Below are 16,652 nucleotides of genomic sequence, written 5' to 3' on the forward strand. Positions count from 1 at the left end.
ATCCATTCCCAGAGAAAGAACTCTGTTGATGATTTGAAAGATGGAGTCTGAGTGCAGATTGAAGCATACCTTTTAAAACTTTATTTATTTATTTTTGGTAGGGAGAGGGGTATTGAAATCTGTGTTTTCTTTTGCAACATGGCTAATATGGAAATATGTTTTGCATGATTGCACATGTATTAATCTATATCAAATTTCTTGTTCTCCACCCTCCTCAAATTTTCCTAGAGTACTTTTTCTATTTCATAGCATAATTCTCTTGTGTACATATCAAAACCCCCATTTGACTATAAGCTCCTAAAAGGTGTGTGACATTTTTCTTTTTGTCTCCCAGCTTGGTGCCTTTCAAATAGGAAGCACCCAGTACAAATTGAATGCTATACAGGGAGCTCCTGGTCAATAGTAGAAGGCACAGAAAACTCTTTCAATTCTGAGATACTATGATTCTGTGGCTCAATAAGTAGCCAGATCAACCCATTTTATGGAAAAGAAAACTGAAGTCACTTGTTTGTGGTAGAAAAACACAATTAAACTCAGGTCTCTTGCCTCCACAATCCATTGTCTACAATTTGAACTAAGGAGGTGTGCATAAAATTATGCGAAGAAGACAATTTAGGGATTAGAGAGGAAGAAGACAGTATTTCAGGCATGTAATACAAAATGGGAAGGATTAAGAGGTAGAAGGGGAACATGGAAGGTAAGAGGGGCTTTAACTAGGTGTATAGGATAGCATATGGGGTTCTAGCTTGGCACAAGGGGCAGGAGATCATCTCAACTGCAGAAATTCCTTTTGTCTGAAGGCTTTTCTGAATGACTGATAGAAAGGTAATCCTCATTGAAGATTTCTTCTCTTCTTTCCTCAGTTAAATATGATTCCTCTTCCAATCTTCCATCTCTTTAACTCCCTCCAATCCTTTGCTTGTATGTATGTATGTCCTGTCTGCCTTTTCTTCAATCAACAAGTATTTATTAAAAGCTTAATTTTAGGGGTAACTAGGTGGGGGAGTGGACTGAGTGCTGGCCCTGTAGTCAGGAGAACCTGAGTTCAAATCCCACCTCAGACATTTGACACTTATTAGGGGCAAATCACTTAACCCTGACTGCCTCGAAAGGAAAAAACAAAAAACCCTTGCTATATATTAGGCACTGGGAATTCAAATCCTTGCTCTGGCTAGTCCTACAGAAATACAGAATAAAACTTCTATCATCATTTTTTGATTCAATTTAATGAGTGCATAAGGTCCTGATAAAGGAGTTAAGGGAAAACTAGCCAAAATTCTCAAAGAGTTAACTACTATTTTCTTTTCTTTATTATTATTAAAACTTTTTATTTGCAAAGCATATGCATGGGTAATTTTTCCAACACTGACCATGGATACCCGTTTGTTCCAAATGTTCTCCTTCCCCCCATCCCCTCCCCTAGCTGGCAGGTAGTCCAATACATGTTAAATATGTTTAAATACATGTTAGATCCAATACACGTATACATATTTATAGTTATCTTATTGCACAAGAAAAACCAGATCAAGAAGGAAGAAAAAGAACTGAGAAAGAAAACAAAATGCAAGCAAATAACAACAGAGAGAGTGAGAATGCTATATTGTGTTCCACACTCTGTTCTCATGGTTCTCTCTCTGGGTGCTGATGGCTCTCTTCATCACTGAACAAATGGAACTGTCTTGAATCATCTCAGTTTTGAAGAGAGCTGAGACAGACTGTTTTCAAAAGTAAATAATAGATCAATCAACATTTATCAGTCCTTGCTATGTGTCAGGCATTATGCTAAGTGTTAAGGATACAAAAAGAAGCAAAAGACAATCTCTGCTCTTAAGGAGTTTACAATCTCCTAGAGATAACATTGGAACAAATATATACAAAGTAAACTATATACAGGAAGTATTTAACAGAAGTAATTAACAGAAGGAAGATATTAGACTTAGGAGGAGTTTGGGACAAGAAAGGTGAGATTTTAGTTGTGACTTACAGGAAACCAGGACAATCAGTAGTAATATGGAATGCTCCGGGAATTTGCTTGTCATCCTGTTACGCTAATCTTTTCTGTATTATTCCAATTTTAGCATATGTGCTGTCAATTTGAGAAGAAGCCATGTGTAGAGTCTGAGTAGAACTGAACTCTGAGTTAGAACGCCCTGCCTTGGACACATAGCGAATGTATGACACTGGGAACATCATTCCCTTTTATGAGGAAAAGTAGCAACTTGAGCAAATCTTGAAGGAATCTTGAAAGAAGCCTAATCAGTCAATCAACAATCATTTTATTAACTGCTTTTGGTGGGCTGATCCCGAGGATACCAAAAAATGTGGTACACTACATAGAATTGCGAGGTCTGAAATCAGGAAGACCTGACTTCAAACTAATAATAGCAATACTTACCCTCCCAGGGTTGTTGTAAGGCTCAAATGAAATAATAATTATAAAGCACTTAATACAGTGCCTGGTGCATAGGAAGTTCTAGATAAATGTTATCCTCATCATCATGTCTGCAGTCAAGGAGCCCCCAACCTAAAGGGGAATAACTGGTGTAAATAACTAGATGCACATATGATAGAGAGCTGGGAGGGATTTTAGAGGGAAGGCCTCCTGGAGAATTTGGGATTTCATCAGAGATTTCTGGAGGGAGAACATTGCAAGGTATGGGTGATGGCACAGATAAGGGGTTGAAGTGTCATGGAGGGACACATTCCTCCATGAAAATTTAGGGAATATCTAATGCATCTGACTGGCTGGAGAGGACAGAATGTGTGAGTGTATGAAGAGAAGGAATGTAATAATTATGGATGCAAATTGTCAAGAGTTTTAAGTGATTACCTGGATGCCTTGAGCAATGCTTCTGAGATGTTGCAGAGCTCCCAAGGATTTGGGGCTGAGCTTATCATGCTGTCCCCCCTCCCCTTCCTCACTATTTTCCAAGTTCCCTAGGGAAGGGAACCTAGGGAAGAAGATTCTCCTTTGGTTCCAGAAAACAATCGGGGAAGTCTTTTTCTGTAGTCAATTATTTCATAATATTTTTCCTTTTGTTCTGATGCACTTCTCTGTCTTAGCCTGCCCAGCTTAGCCCAGCCCACAGAGACTGAGACCCTTAAAAGGAGCTAGCTATCTACTTGTCTGACTCTCCCTAACTCTCCTCTCCTTCTAAGTCCATATTGGAGGATCTCCCATTTCTCCACCACCCTCTTCCCCTGGGACTTTCATGTACGGTCTTTCTCCCATTCAAAACCAAATGCTGCCCTTTCAGTGGGGCAGTATGGAGTCAGACTCTAAGAACTCCTTACTTCTATGGGCCTCAGCTTCCTCATCTGAAAAATGAGGGTCTCTGAGAGGAAGTAGGTGGCTCTGAGCCTCAAGGATTGAGCCTGGAGACACAAGACTGAGTTCAAATCCAACCTGAGACTCTGACTAGCTCATTTTCCTCAGCTGTAAAATGGGGATAACAGCAACTCTCTTACAGGGTTGTTAAAGAGGATCAAATGAGATACTAGCACAGAGACTGGCATATGGTACTACATAAATTATAATTCCCTTCCTCCTCTCAAGTCCCTTCTAGCTTCTAGGGTGATTTTGGCACCTAGACTTTGCCACCTCTGCCTGGATGATTTCATTGTTGTGAGCCTCAGTTTCTTCATCTGTATAATAAAGGATTTGAATTAAATGGTCTGGAAGGTCTCTTTCAGCTCAAAATCTATGATCCTATGATGATCTTTATGATCCAGGTGACTCCAAAACTTTTACCAAGAATACACCCCCTGCTTCTACAGCTGTGTTTGGGGTCAGGGAGGAGAGGGGACCGGAGTAGTAGGAGAAATAGGGTGTGATGGACATTGAAAGGAAATTTGGTTGAAGGACTGGGGAGGAGGGGTAGCTGCTTTTTGACTTTCAAGAAATTTATATTCAAGTGAGACACAATATGCAAACACATGCAAATAAACATGTTCTATTCTCCTGCTTCCCTCTGAAGACTATGAGGCTTCATTTTCTAGTTAAGGGGGCAAAGACTTTTGAAAATGACCCAGGATCAGCCCTTCACTGGGGTTCCTCATGTTCTAATTATGTGGTTCTTCTCTCCTCCCCACTCAGTCCACCATTAAGTGTGTGTGTGTGTGTGTGTGTATGTGTGGGTGTGGGTACATGAGTATGTGTGTGTTTGTGTGTATATGTGTGAGTGTGTATGTGGGTTTTAGCAGTGGAGAATCAAATTCGGGTGTTTGAACTCCCAAATGGGGTTTGGCAATGAGCAGGATGAGGAAACTGGATTTCCCACAGAAGCCCTCTTCCCCCATCTCATTTTCTCTTTAGAAAATTACAATTTCTGTAGATTGCAATATGGGAGAAGAGGGGAAGTGGTTAACTGTCCCTGGAGTTCCCGACTACAGCCTCTCTCTTTCTTCCCACCCACACAGCTGCCCTACCTGTCTGACCAGCTCCCTCTTAACTTCCGGCTTCTTCTTACCCAGACCTGGCCCAATGCCTACCCCCCTCCTCCTTTCTGTAGGGATGGAAAAAAGAGTATTCTCACTCCTCTGTTGGACTGGGTGTGGGTGTATAAAACATATTCAGCACTCTCACTTGGGAGGGACCCAGGAATTTGTGGGGCCAAGTGAATAAATTTCCAGTTTAAAGTGGTCATAACTGGGTGGTTTGAATCTTTTAGAGTGGTTGAAGCAGGACCCCTTCTCGGAAGGATCTGGGTCAGGACTCAGGAAGAGAGTGCCCTTATTGTCTGGGTACCTGGAGGAGGCGTCTGGATTGCCCAATCAAAAAGGACCAAAGTACAAAGTACTAAGTGGACTAATGTTGAGAAGACCTGAGTTCTAATCCCCATTCTGTCATTCAACAGCTGTGTGACCTTGAGGTTTATTTTATTCATCTGTAAAATGAATTTGATCTAGATCATTTTCTAACGGAGAATTCTCCTGGCTTCAGTCTATACTTCTGTAGTTACTTTTATGAAACCGAGCCTCACCCAGTAATTAATGGCTTCTAGAATTCTTACCCTTAGGAATCAAACCTCTTGCCCTTCTCCACCTCAGCCCAGCCCAGTCCAACCTAACCCCATTCAACCCAGCCCTGGGCAACCAACCCCATTAGCAGGTGTCTGTACTGCTCCAACTTGCCTAGGTGACTCACTCCTGATAATGAGCTCTGGGAGACAGGTGTAAGAAACTTCTTTGATTTTTCCGGTCAGAACTGGGATCTGAGAAAACAGCAGGGGAGAAAGTAAGAAGCTTGGGACTCTGGCATTCAGCCGTGTCCTTAACTTAGTCCTGTCTCTGATGTATGGGGATGAATCTTTGAGGAAGTATAAGCTCCCCACGCCTTAGAAGAAAGCTCCTGCCCTTCTTTCAGGGGTGATTCCTACCCCTGTCTCTTTGCCTCTGTGCTGAGCTCCCTCTCCAGCTGCCTGCCAAGTTCCCTTTGTCTCATATTCTCTGTTTAAGCCTTTCTCTAGTTATCTAGGCCCCAGGAACAGAAGTGACATCTAAGGAAAAAAACAAATTCCTTGTCTTTTTGGATCTTATCTTATCTTGCAAATAAAGGAGAAACAATGGTATCACTGATGAGGTAAGGGGTACTTGACTTCAAACAGTAGCCTAGTTCTGAAACTCATATACTCTGCCTTCTAGCTGGGTGACGCAGAATGAGTGTGCATACCTAAATGGCTGACACAGCTGCCTGGTTTACTCCCCATTCACAACAATAGTATATTATACAGAAAAAAGCAGTAGAATTAGAAATTAATTTTACCGTTCACTACCTGTGAGAATAAGAGCAAGTCATTTCCCCTCACTGTGACTCAGTTTCTTCACTTATAAAAGGAGGGGACTGGATTTGATGACCTCTAAAGTCTAATTCAGATCTAATTCTATGATTTCTTGTTCCATAAAAATCTATCCTTTAATCTCAACCTATGAAGAGAAGAGGATGAAGGGAGAAGGGAGAGAGGGAAAGAAAATGAGGAGAAATTTTTCTTGTGTAGCATGACGAATATGGAAATATGTTTAGAAGAATTGCACATGTTTAACCTATATCCCATTGCTTGCTGTCTTGGGGAGAGAGGGAGAAAAGTCTGGAATACAAGCTTTTGCAAAAGTGAATGTTGAAAACTTTCTTTGCAAGTATTTGGAAAAATAAAATACTATTAGAAATAAAGAAAGAAAAAGAAAAAGAGGGAAAGGGGAGAGGGAGAGGGGTCTCCTTCCTTTTTCTGCTTTCTTGATTATGTTAGAGGGGTCTCCTTCCTTTTTCTGCTTTCTTGATTATGTTAGACTGAGAAGATGCTTAGAATTCTTTGGGAGACAGTATAGTATAATGGAAAGGATACATGACTTAAGACACTTGGATTCCAGTCACTGCTTGGTCACTAGCTACTTGTGTACACTTGGACAAATCTCTTTCACCAATCTTGAGCTTGACGTGGCTTCTAGGGTCACTTTCCACTCTAAGAGGTTCTGATTCTTATTTTTCTGAATTCCCAGGATGTCTAGGGGGTACAATTCGGCCCCCTGCGGTCCCTTGCCTGGCCCCATCGTCTGACTCTCTGCTGCCCCCACCTGAGTCCTGCCCGAGGAGGTGGGTGTCAGGTTAAGTTCGGCCCCCTAGGACCTCAGCCACTCAGGTGCAGCTCCTTCCCTAGTCTCCTCCCTCCGCTCCCCTTTCCCTCCCCCAGGCAGGGGCTCAAGGCGTATAAAGGTAGCAGCTCCGGGAGTTTTCCTTCCACCTTGTCTTTGAACTGCTCACCACTTCGGGGTCTCTCGGTATTTGTTCCTCTCGTCCTCACCATGTCCATCAGGTCGACCACTCACAGGACCATTAAGGTCTCTACCTCCGGCCCCCGGAGTTTTAGCAGCCGCTCCTACTCCAGCGGCCCCAGCTCCCGCATCAGCACATCCTCCTTCTCTCGAGTGGGGGGCAGCAGTAGCTACCGATCGGGGTTCGGGATCGGGACAGGCATGGGCTTCGCTGGCAGCAGCAGTGGGGTCGGCGGGATCACCGCGGTCTCAGTCAATCAGAACCTCCTGAGCCCCCTGAAGCTGGAGCTGGACCCCAACATCCAGGCCGTGAGGACCCAGGAGAAGGAGCAGATCAAGACCCTCAACAACAAGTTTGCCTCCTTCATCGATAAGGTGAGTTTGGGGGAGAGCTCAGCCCAGGTCATTATAGATACGTATAAACTTGATGCCCATGTTATGGAAGCACCCAGGACTCCCAGTTGGAGGTATATTCCTCTGGGGCTGGCTTCCGAATACCAGATGGGACGGATGCCTGTGCCCCAGGATGCACCCTCTTCTCCAGGTGCGCCTCTCTTTTTAGCTTCTTCCCACTCCTCTGATGGACACTCCGTTTCCTGAACTTCCTTTAGTGGTGGACACTGCCCGATAATCTTGGCAGAACACTACGCTCCCTCCCCCTCCCCTGGCACTGCCCTCACCTCCAGATGAGTCACTGATCTAGTGTTCTTAGGTTGGGGGAAGGGAAAGGTGTTTATGGAGGCGGAGGGGAAGGGGGAATTCAGCTGCGATGACCGCTGGGAGAGGAATTTGCATGGTTTTGGATCATTTGTGATGTTGCCCCTTGCTTCCTCCTGGAGCCCCTAAACTACTGAGAACTCTCAGACCCAAGGCTCTAGAACGGGGCTGATTGTCTTAATTTTGGGCCAGAGGGCTATTCCCCCACAGCTATAAAGTGAGAGGAAACCTAGAAAGGAGTGGAAAAATCTCCATAATTCTTTTTTTTTCTTTCTTTCTTTCTTTTTTTTAATAGCCTTTTATTTACAGGTTATATGTATGGGTAACTTTACAGCATTAACAATTGCCAAACTTCTTGTTCCAATTTTTCACCTCTTACCCCCCATCCCCTTCCCCAGATGGCAGGATGACCGGTAGAAAACCTCCATAATTCTTAACCCCCAGCTCAGAACTAACTTTCCGGAAGTTTCCTAGCCAAAGTTTCTTGCAGGTGTGTGTGTGTGTGTGTGTGTGTGTGTGTGTGATTAGTAGGATTTTAGTAGGTAGGAGAAACCAGTTCAATTAAACTAGTCTTTATTGAGAACATAGAACTCTGTCCTAAAAAGCTCCTAAAAAGTATATGTCTCTTTGTTTTAAATAACCCTCTGTTCTGGGTGGGTCTTGTTCCTCTCAGTCTTATGTTTAGAGTTAGTATTTTAGATTTAAGAAATTTAGATTTCAAAGATTTTAGAAATCTGCCTATTCTCGTTCCTTCATTTTATAGATAAAGAAACTGAACATCTTAATTTGGTTTAGGTGACTTTTTCTAAGTCAAGGCCCAAGTATTGGGAGCAGATCTCTCTGACTCAACACTACAGCTCTGTCCTAGTCTGTATCACTGTGACCCTCTATGGGATTCATACCCCTCCTCAGATAGCCCATGAAGAATGAGCCACACCCTGAATTTCCACTTGGCACTGAGCCCAAATAGGGTGTGGGCAACCCCCATCCTACATCCGGGATTCAAAGTCTAGGGGTGGGCCAGACATATTTGATTTTAGTGCTCATTAATTTCCAAAGTTTATGGCTTTGTGATAAAATCTAAGCCAACAACTTTTCCTTTTGTTTTCTTTCTCTGTACCTTCCCCACCCCTCATCCCAACCATTGAGTTTGGACCCCATACTATTCCATCTTCCTTCCCTAATTTCAGGGCAAGTTTTGTCAGTCTCAGGGGCCCCCATGCTCTGAGAATTTGAATTAATATTTTCCCTGTTGACTCTTCTGGGTGGCATTGTGGAAAAAGGCGTGTGTGTGTGTAAGGTTGGGCTGGATTATAAAGTCTTCAAAAACTAATAATTCTATTTTTGTAGAGCCCATCCTGTCCCATATGAGTTTATAAAATTATGAAATTATAGTTAAGATATGAGAAATAGCCTCAGCTAGCTACTGTCTCTCAGTTAGGTGGGGGGAAAACAGGAATTTCTAGAAAGCATGTGGTACCTCAGCCTACATACCTAGTTCATTAAACCTTCCCAGTGACTCTGACCTTTTCTGTCTCTTATCTTCCTTTAAAACTACAGTTGGAGGAGAGTTGGGAAGTAATGAGTTTGAAGAGTAACTCATAACCTCTTCTGGACCAGCTCTTTGTCCCACTGTCTCATTTTTCACCTGTTCTCTATTTGCCTAAAGTCATTAAGATATCCTGCCTTTGGGTTTAAAGACACATTTAGGAGCAGAAAAGAGAAGTCTTACTTTTGCACTGAGTAATCTTACTAACTGAAATTAGAGGTTCCTGGATTTTTTGAAATTCAAGAAATGTTTATTGAACAGTCCTTTTTATTAAGTGGGCAAGATGCAAAGTTTAGATAAGAGGGGAAACTAGCTTACCATCTAGTTGTGCAACATGCCTAACATTTAGTTACAATACAGGATAATATGCAGCCAAGTGAATGAAGAGTGCTGTGACTTCCCTAATTAAGCTTTTGAAGGGAAAAAGAAAGAATCAGATTAGAGGTAGCTTTTTCTATCTTCCTATCCTATCCTAGAGCCAGAAGGGTCTTTTAAATCAACTAATATTTTTATTTTATTTATTATTTATGTTTTCTGAGTTAATTGGGGTGAAGTGACTTGCCCAGGATCATTCAGCTGATAACTATTAAGTCTTCCAGATTTGAACTCAGATCCTCCAGACTTCAGGACTAGTGCTCTCCCTACTGCACCATCTAGCTGCCCCTAATAATCTATTTTACAGAAAGTTGAATAGCAAGTCCCAAATCAAATAAAAGAGTCAGATTTTGAACCCAGGGCCTCTGACTCCAAATCCAGCATTTTTTCCTACTACATTATGTAGAATGCCAATTCCTACATGAGAGATAGAGGACAGGATGGATATTAAATGACAAGGCTAATATTGGAAGGGGGCCATAGATATTATTCTTATTTTAAAGATGAGGAAAATGAGGTTCAGAGAAGAAAACTAATTTACACAAGATTTTACTTGCTCTGCTAGCTAGTGTCTGACTCAGGATTAGAGTCAAAATATCTTTTCACTTTTACTTGCTCATCCCAGAATAATTGAGAGTTCACTCTGGGTGTTGGCAGCTTGACAACCCTTGAATGTTGTCACTTGCCTTTTCCCCTTCATCTTTCTAGTCTTAGAACACCAGTCCCAGGATAATATACTGAATGACTTATCAGTCCCTGATTTAGCTGCTTAAAAGTAAAAAATAATTGTCAAAATAAATGTCAAAAATAATTGATAATTTTTATTTTTACATTATTTTCACTTCTAAATAGATCCCTCTCTCCTTAACCTTCCTTATCCTTTACAACAGAAAATAAGAAAGGAAGGAGAAAGAAAGAGCAAAGAGAAAGAAAAAACAGTTCAACATACTTAATCATTATATCAGCTGAGTCTGACAGTATATTCAAAGTGGAATGGGGGTGAGGGATGAGGGTGAATATTCCCTCTGGGGGCAATTGGCTTTCTCCTACTTAATCTCTTGCTCCTAGTGATTGTGGTATGAACACTTCTTCTCTTTCCCCATCCAGGTACGCTTCCTAGAACAGCAGAATAAGATGCTGGAGACCAAATGGAGCCTCCTGCAGCAGCAGAAGACTTCTAGGAGCAACATGGACAGCATGTTTGAGAGTTATATTGCTAACCTTCGAAGGCAGCTGGACTCCCTGGGGCAGGAGAAACTGAAGCTTGAAGTGGAATTGAGCAACATGCAGGGCCTTGTGGAAGACTTCAAAAACAAGTGAGAACTAGGAGGGAGACACTTCTTGGACTCAGAGGTGTGGGTGGGGTATTCTCCTTATCTGAAGCTCCCCACATTCTATGTCCCCCACATGTACTGTCCAGGAATTTGGAATTGGGCAGAAGAATTTTTCCCAACTATTTTTGGGCAAAATTCTCCCACAAGAGGTCATTTGGGTTTCTGGACTTCTATTTTGAGCTTCCATGGTACTCTGTTCTCTTTCACCAGTTCCCCTAAAGAGTCTTATCTAACATTTCTCTCCTGCATGCAGCCTGACACATCTTAACTGTCTTATTCTCTACCTCCCCCTTTTTTTCCTTGGAAGAATACTCCCTCCCCTTGTTCTAATCTGACTGGTAATCAGTTATGGAGATGATTCAGAGAGGATTATGGGACAGAGGGACAAATGTCCTTTTCAACCCTTTCCTTATTATGAATACAACTAGTTCTCTCTTCCCTGGATTTCAGTTCAGTTTTCTACTCTAGTCTGTCAATTCTGTAACTATATTCTTTCTCCCAACAGGTATGAGGAAGAGATCAATAAGCGGACAGAAATGGAAAATGACTTTGTTCTCATTAAGAAGGTGAGAGGGATGGCTGTGGGATAAAAGTGTGAGTGTGTGCACACATACATATATGTGAGAGACCTTTAGAGGGGCGTCTTCCTATCCTCACCTTATGTTTCTCACAGAGGGCTTCATACAGAGGAAGAAGGGAGGCTGGGGTAGTAAGGGGCAGGAAGGAAAGACACTCATAGTCTATATACCCCAGTGCCAGGAGTTACTACAGATGGACCTCAATTGGGCATGTCAAGGGAGGATGGGACCAAGTCCTGTACTACAGGATCCATTAGACTGATAAAGGAGATAAGGCATCATGTATCCATCCATCCATCATCCATTCATGAGCATTTACTAATTTATTCAACAAGTTTTTGAGGGTCTATTAGCTCTTTAATTGGTGGAGATGAGAATGCATATGGTAAAGAGGCCACAGGTCTTAGTTGGGAGGAGAGATAGGTGGAGAAGGCTTCCTGCAAAGAGTGTGCTGGAGGAAAGGTATTCATCACTAAAGAGAAAGAAGGGTGGGACAGGGGAAAGGTCAGGATAGCTTAATGAAACCCGATGACTGATGGTGGGATAAGAAATCTCTGTCTGTATATAAATGGTTTTGGGGTTAGTGACACAAGCTCTCCTCCCTTCCAGGATGTAGATGAAGCCTATATGAACAAGGTAGAACTGGAGTCCCGTCTGGAAGGCCTGACTGATGAGATTAACTTCCTCAGGAAGCTATATGAAGAAGTAAGTGATTGGGTACTAGTGGAGGGGTGTGTCTGTTGGATGAGAATCCCCTCAGGAGCCAGCCATCCTCTTCCCATCTCATCCCCTACTCTTCTACCTCCAATTCCCAAGCATATGTCTAGAGATGAAAAAGGTTGACTTTTCCCTTAGGTCTTTCATCTTTCTGTCTGGTTTCTTTTGATATCTACCTATATTCTAAACCTTTCAACTATAGCCCTTTCCCTCTGGAGGGACTCTTTCTGTCCCATCATTTAACAGCTATTCCTCTCTCTTGACTTGCCCCTCTCTCTTTCCCAAGGCTTTCTAAGAATATCTCCTGTGAGACAGGACTTTTTCTGGAGTGGTCCTGGGAGGACAATGTTAACAGCTATCTTATTCTTCACTTTAGGAAATTCGAGAATTGCAGTCCCAGATTTCAGACACCTCTGTGATCCTGTCTATGGACAATAGCCGCTCCCTGGATCTGGATGGCATTATTGCTGAAGTCCGAGCCCAATATGAGGATATTGCCAACCGCAGCCGGGCTGAGGCTGAGAGCATGTATCAGATTAAGGTGAGTAAAGGGAAAGATATTGAGGGAAGGGAAACTTTCTATTCTATCTCCAACAGCAAGGACAGCTCCTAAAAGAGCTGCTTTTCCCCATGTAGTGAAAAGAGTTTCAAATCTATTTCTGATAGTTATAAACTGTATGACTGACTCCAAGGTCAGTCACTTCCTCTCTGGGGGCCTCCGTTCCCTCAACTATTAAGTGAAGAAAATAATCCTTGCATGTTTTTCCACATGGGGTGTTGTGGGACAAGATATTTATTAGCTTTAAAACACTGCAGAAATATGAGTCGATTCTTATTGTTATTTAAACCTACTCCTACAGTAAGGGTTAGTCAGTAAGCATTTAAGTGCTACTATGTGCTAGGTATTGTGCTAAGCGTTCACAAATATTAACTCACTTGCAAACAGAAAGAATTCTCAGAGAGAAGCTACTTGCAATGAAATAGGGCTGGAAGAGTTAGATCTAAGAGTGAGCCAGGGAGGTCAAGGTTCTCTGGGACTTGGGAATCTGTAAAGGACAGCCTTTCTTATCTCTTTTTCTCCCCTAGTATGAGGAACTGCAGACTCTGGCTGGGAAACATGGAGATGACCTTCGCCACACCAAGATGGAGATCGCTGAGATGACCAGGAATATCAACAGACTTCAGGCTGAGATTGAGGGACTCAAAGGCCAGGTGAGTGGCTGGTAGAGAGTTTGCAACCACTTCTCTCATCTACAATTCCCAACTTTTGGAGTTGGAGAAGGGCTGTCAGAGAGATACAGATGTGAGTGAGGGATGGGTGGGCAATGAAAATCCAGAGGGAGGAGGACTTCCAAGCCTGATTGAGGAGGCTGCCCAAACATCTGAATAGTAGTGCTAAAGCAATGAGGAAAGGATTGAGTTTGGGAGAATTGATTTAAAAAACAAAAGCTTCTTGGAGGGTGGAAAACAATAGATGAGGTCATACAAGAAGAGCAAGTAGTTCTCTCATTTTGTTGAGAATCTTTAAATTAAAGGGAAGATTGGAAGTTGAGGTTGGAGTGATCCAGTAAGTCTTGGGACATGATTAGGATCAGAAGGGACATTGGGGCAATTAAATTAGCATGGATTAAGGTGATGAGAAAAGGAACCAAACTTTTAAAATTTTTTCACCTTCCAGAAGTCTCATTTTGGGGTGGTGGAGGGAGGGCAAAAGCATTTATTAAAAATCTACTGTGGGCTCAGACACTGTACTAAAGTTTTTACAAATATTATCTTATTTGAGGGGGAAACCAATAGTCCAGTGGAAAGCTTTCTTTGCACAAATTTCAGTGGCTCACCTGGCCTTATTAGACTGGGAGGAGAAGTTGAGAGAGGAGGAAGTGTGATTGACTTAGCTCACCAATTTGGGTTTCCACAGAGGGCCGCCCTTGAAGCCTCCATCACTGATGCGGAGCAGCGTGGGGAACTGGCTATCAAAGATGCCCAGGCCAAGCTGGCTGAGCTGGAAAGTGCCCTGCAGAGAGCCAAGCAAGACATGGCCCGCCAGCTGCGTGAATACCAGGAACTGATGAATGTCAAGCTGGCCCTGGACATTGAGATTGCCACCTACAGGAAGCTGCTGGAGGGAGAGGAGAGCAGGTAAACATGGGGACCAGCCATGGGGAGGACACAGTAGTGTCATCCACCCTCATAACTCCACCTGAATAATGGTGATGGACATAAGGGAGGGAGGAGTTCTATGGAAGAAAGTCAGTAGAGAAGTGACCAGGTACCCCTCAACGCTAACCTTATCTATTTTTTGGACAGACTTGAGTCTGGGATGCAGAACCTGAGTATTCACACCAAGACCACCAGGGGAGACTACTCATGTAAGTGTGTGGGAAGAAGCGGGTTGTGGGTGCAAAGGTGTACAATAGAATGCTTCTCTAGGATGAGACGTTTTGGATGTAGGGGAGACTCTCAAAAGCTCTAGAATTCAAGGGTTTGATTTTCAACTCTAGATTCAAGAGGTTGTTGTGAGCCGTAGTATCCACAATCCTTTTTCCCCAACTCGGAGCCCTCTCCTCTATACTTAACTTATTCCATCTTAGCCTTTGTCAAATCAGTCAATATTCCAAGTACTGGGATAAATGTTGGGGATATAAAGGCAAGGTAAAGCAGTCCTTTCCCTCTAGGAACTTATAAAATAATTGTCCAGAGAATTCTGACACTTTTAGGGTTGAGGGTGGGAGTCAGAAGAAACCAAACCATTAAACTAACAAATATTTATTAAGGACAATTGGTTATTATTACTCAAACCCATTCTTTCAGTAAGGGTGAGTCAGTCAATAAACATTTATTAAGTTCTTACTATGTGCTAAACTCTGTACTAAGCCATGGGAATCCAACAAAATCTCAGGAGACAGCAGTCCTGCTTCTGGTTAGTTATCAGTCTAATGGAAATGAGACGGTACTTGGTGTATATAGTAGTAAGTCAAGAGAACTAGTATTGGACAGATGACATCAGTGGGGTGGTACAGGAAAGGAGAAGGCTCTGGAGGGTTGGAAAGGAGTGTGAGATGTGGATCTGGGAAAGGGGAATTAGATTGTGTTAGCAATATAGTAATGTGGTCATCTTCTTTTTCAGCTGGGTTCAGCTCTGGCTATGGAAGTCTCACCGGCCCTAGCCTCAACTATGGGCTAAGTTCCTACCAGTCCTCTCCTAGCACTTACAGCCGAGTCAGTAAGGCTGTGGTGGTGAAGAAGATTGAGACTCGAGATGGAAAACTGGTTTCTGAGTCATCAGATATTCTGCCCAAATGAGAAGTCGTCTTAAACCTTCAAAGCCCACCTCTTCCAAATGTACTCCTATCCAAAGGAAGATAGGGTGGGGGAGAGATTGAAGAGACCTGCATGATAAATCCCAGGCTTACTTTTTATTCTACCCTGACTAGGTTCCTTGCTTTTGCCTTGAAAAAATGTTTTCAGAAATAAAAAACATTTTATTTCAATTTAATCCGTGTTGTTTCTTTTTTTTTTTTTGGGGGGGGGGGGAAGTGAAAGTAGTGGAGGAAGAGGTACTTTATGGGATTTGGAAGCTATATATGTACTTAACAGGATCCTTCCTCCTTCCTCATCCTACTCTATTACCATTATGATTACAATTGTGGAAAGAATACTGGATTTAGTATCAAGGTCTGGATTTGAATGAAAGCTTAGTGATGTCTTAGCCAAATGACATTGATTAAATTACTTCACCTCTCTCTTTGGACTTCAGTTTCTATATCAGTAAAAGAAAAATGTTGGCTGAATTAACCCATCTAGTGGGTCAGCTAGGTGGCTCGGTTTATAGAGCACTAGCCATGAAATCAGGAGGACTCGAGTTCAAATGTGACCTCAGACACGTAACATTTTCTAGCTGTCTGACCTTGGGAAAGTCACTTAACCCCAATTGCCTCAGCAAAAAATCTCAAAAAACAACCCAAACCCATCTAGCTCTGACATCCTATGTTTCAGTAATTATCATCCCTAAGTGGTGACTTATGTAAAGTAGGAACCCACCCAACTTCTAATAATAAAAATAGCATTTATGTAGTATTTGAAGGAATGTTGTACAGGTGCTTAAACTGTGCCTGATTTTTCATGACTCCATTTGGGGTGTTTGCCATTTCCTTTTCCAGCTCATTTTACAGAAGAGGAAACTGAAGCAAACAGGCTTAAAAGTCATACAGTAAATGCCTTAGGCCAGATTTGAACTCAAGAAGATAAGTTTTCTTTCTTTCTTTTTTTAAAAATTTATTTAATAGCCTTTATTTACAGGTTATATGTATGGGTAACTTTACAGTATTGACAATTGCCCAACGTCCCAATTTTTCCCCTCTTTCCCTCCATCCCCTCCCCCAGATGGCAGGATGACCAGTAGATGTTAAATATATTAAAATATAAATTAGATACACAATAAGTATACATGACCAAACCGTTATTTTGCTGTACAAAAAGAATCGGACTCTGAAATATTGTACAATTAGCCTGTGAAGGAAATCAAAAATGCAGGTGGGCAAAAATATAGGGATTGGGAATTCAATGTAATGAGTTTTAGTCATCTTCCAGAATTCTTTCATGGGACGTAGCTGA

The 16,652-nt window shown here is 42.3% G+C and overlaps 1 protein-coding gene across 1 annotated transcript; it reads left to right on the top strand.

Annotated features, from left to right (window-relative positions):
* The first annotated feature begins 6,722 nt into the window (after window positions 1-6,722).
* KRT8 (keratin 8) lies at window positions 6,723-15,534 on the top strand. Its single transcript, XM_003772577.4, has 9 exons — window positions 6,723-7,143; window positions 10,517-10,725; window positions 11,249-11,309; window positions 11,931-12,026; window positions 12,415-12,579; window positions 13,125-13,250; window positions 13,957-14,177; window positions 14,346-14,407; window positions 15,166-15,534. The coding sequence occupies exons 1-9, from the start codon at window positions 6,799-6,801 to the stop codon at window positions 15,339-15,341; spliced, it is 1,461 nt and encodes a 486-aa protein (XP_003772625.1). The 5' UTR covers window positions 6,723-6,798; the 3' UTR covers window positions 15,342-15,534.
* Window positions 15,535-16,652: the final 1,118 nt, after the last annotated feature.

Source organism: Sarcophilus harrisii, chromosome 5 (assembly GCF_902635505.1).
Source record: "Sarcophilus harrisii chromosome 5, mSarHar1.11, whole genome shotgun sequence".
Lineage (NCBI taxonomy): Eukaryota > Metazoa > Chordata > Mammalia > Dasyuromorphia > Dasyuridae > Sarcophilus > Sarcophilus harrisii.

Bases quoted from the DNA above. Each gene is read 5' to 3' on its own strand.
- KRT8 (XM_003772577.4), top strand. From the start codon at position 6,799: ATGTCCATCAGGTCGACCACTCACAGGACCATTAAGGTCTCTACCTCC. The intron at 7,144-10,516 runs GTGAGTTTGGGG...TTCCCCATCCAG, and splicing joins TTGCCTCCTTCATCGATAAG to GTACGCTTCCTAGAACAGCA. The intron at 13,251-13,956 runs GTGAGTGGCTGG...GGGTTTCCACAG, and splicing joins TTGAGGGACTCAAAGGCCAG to AGGGCCGCCCTTGAAGCCTC.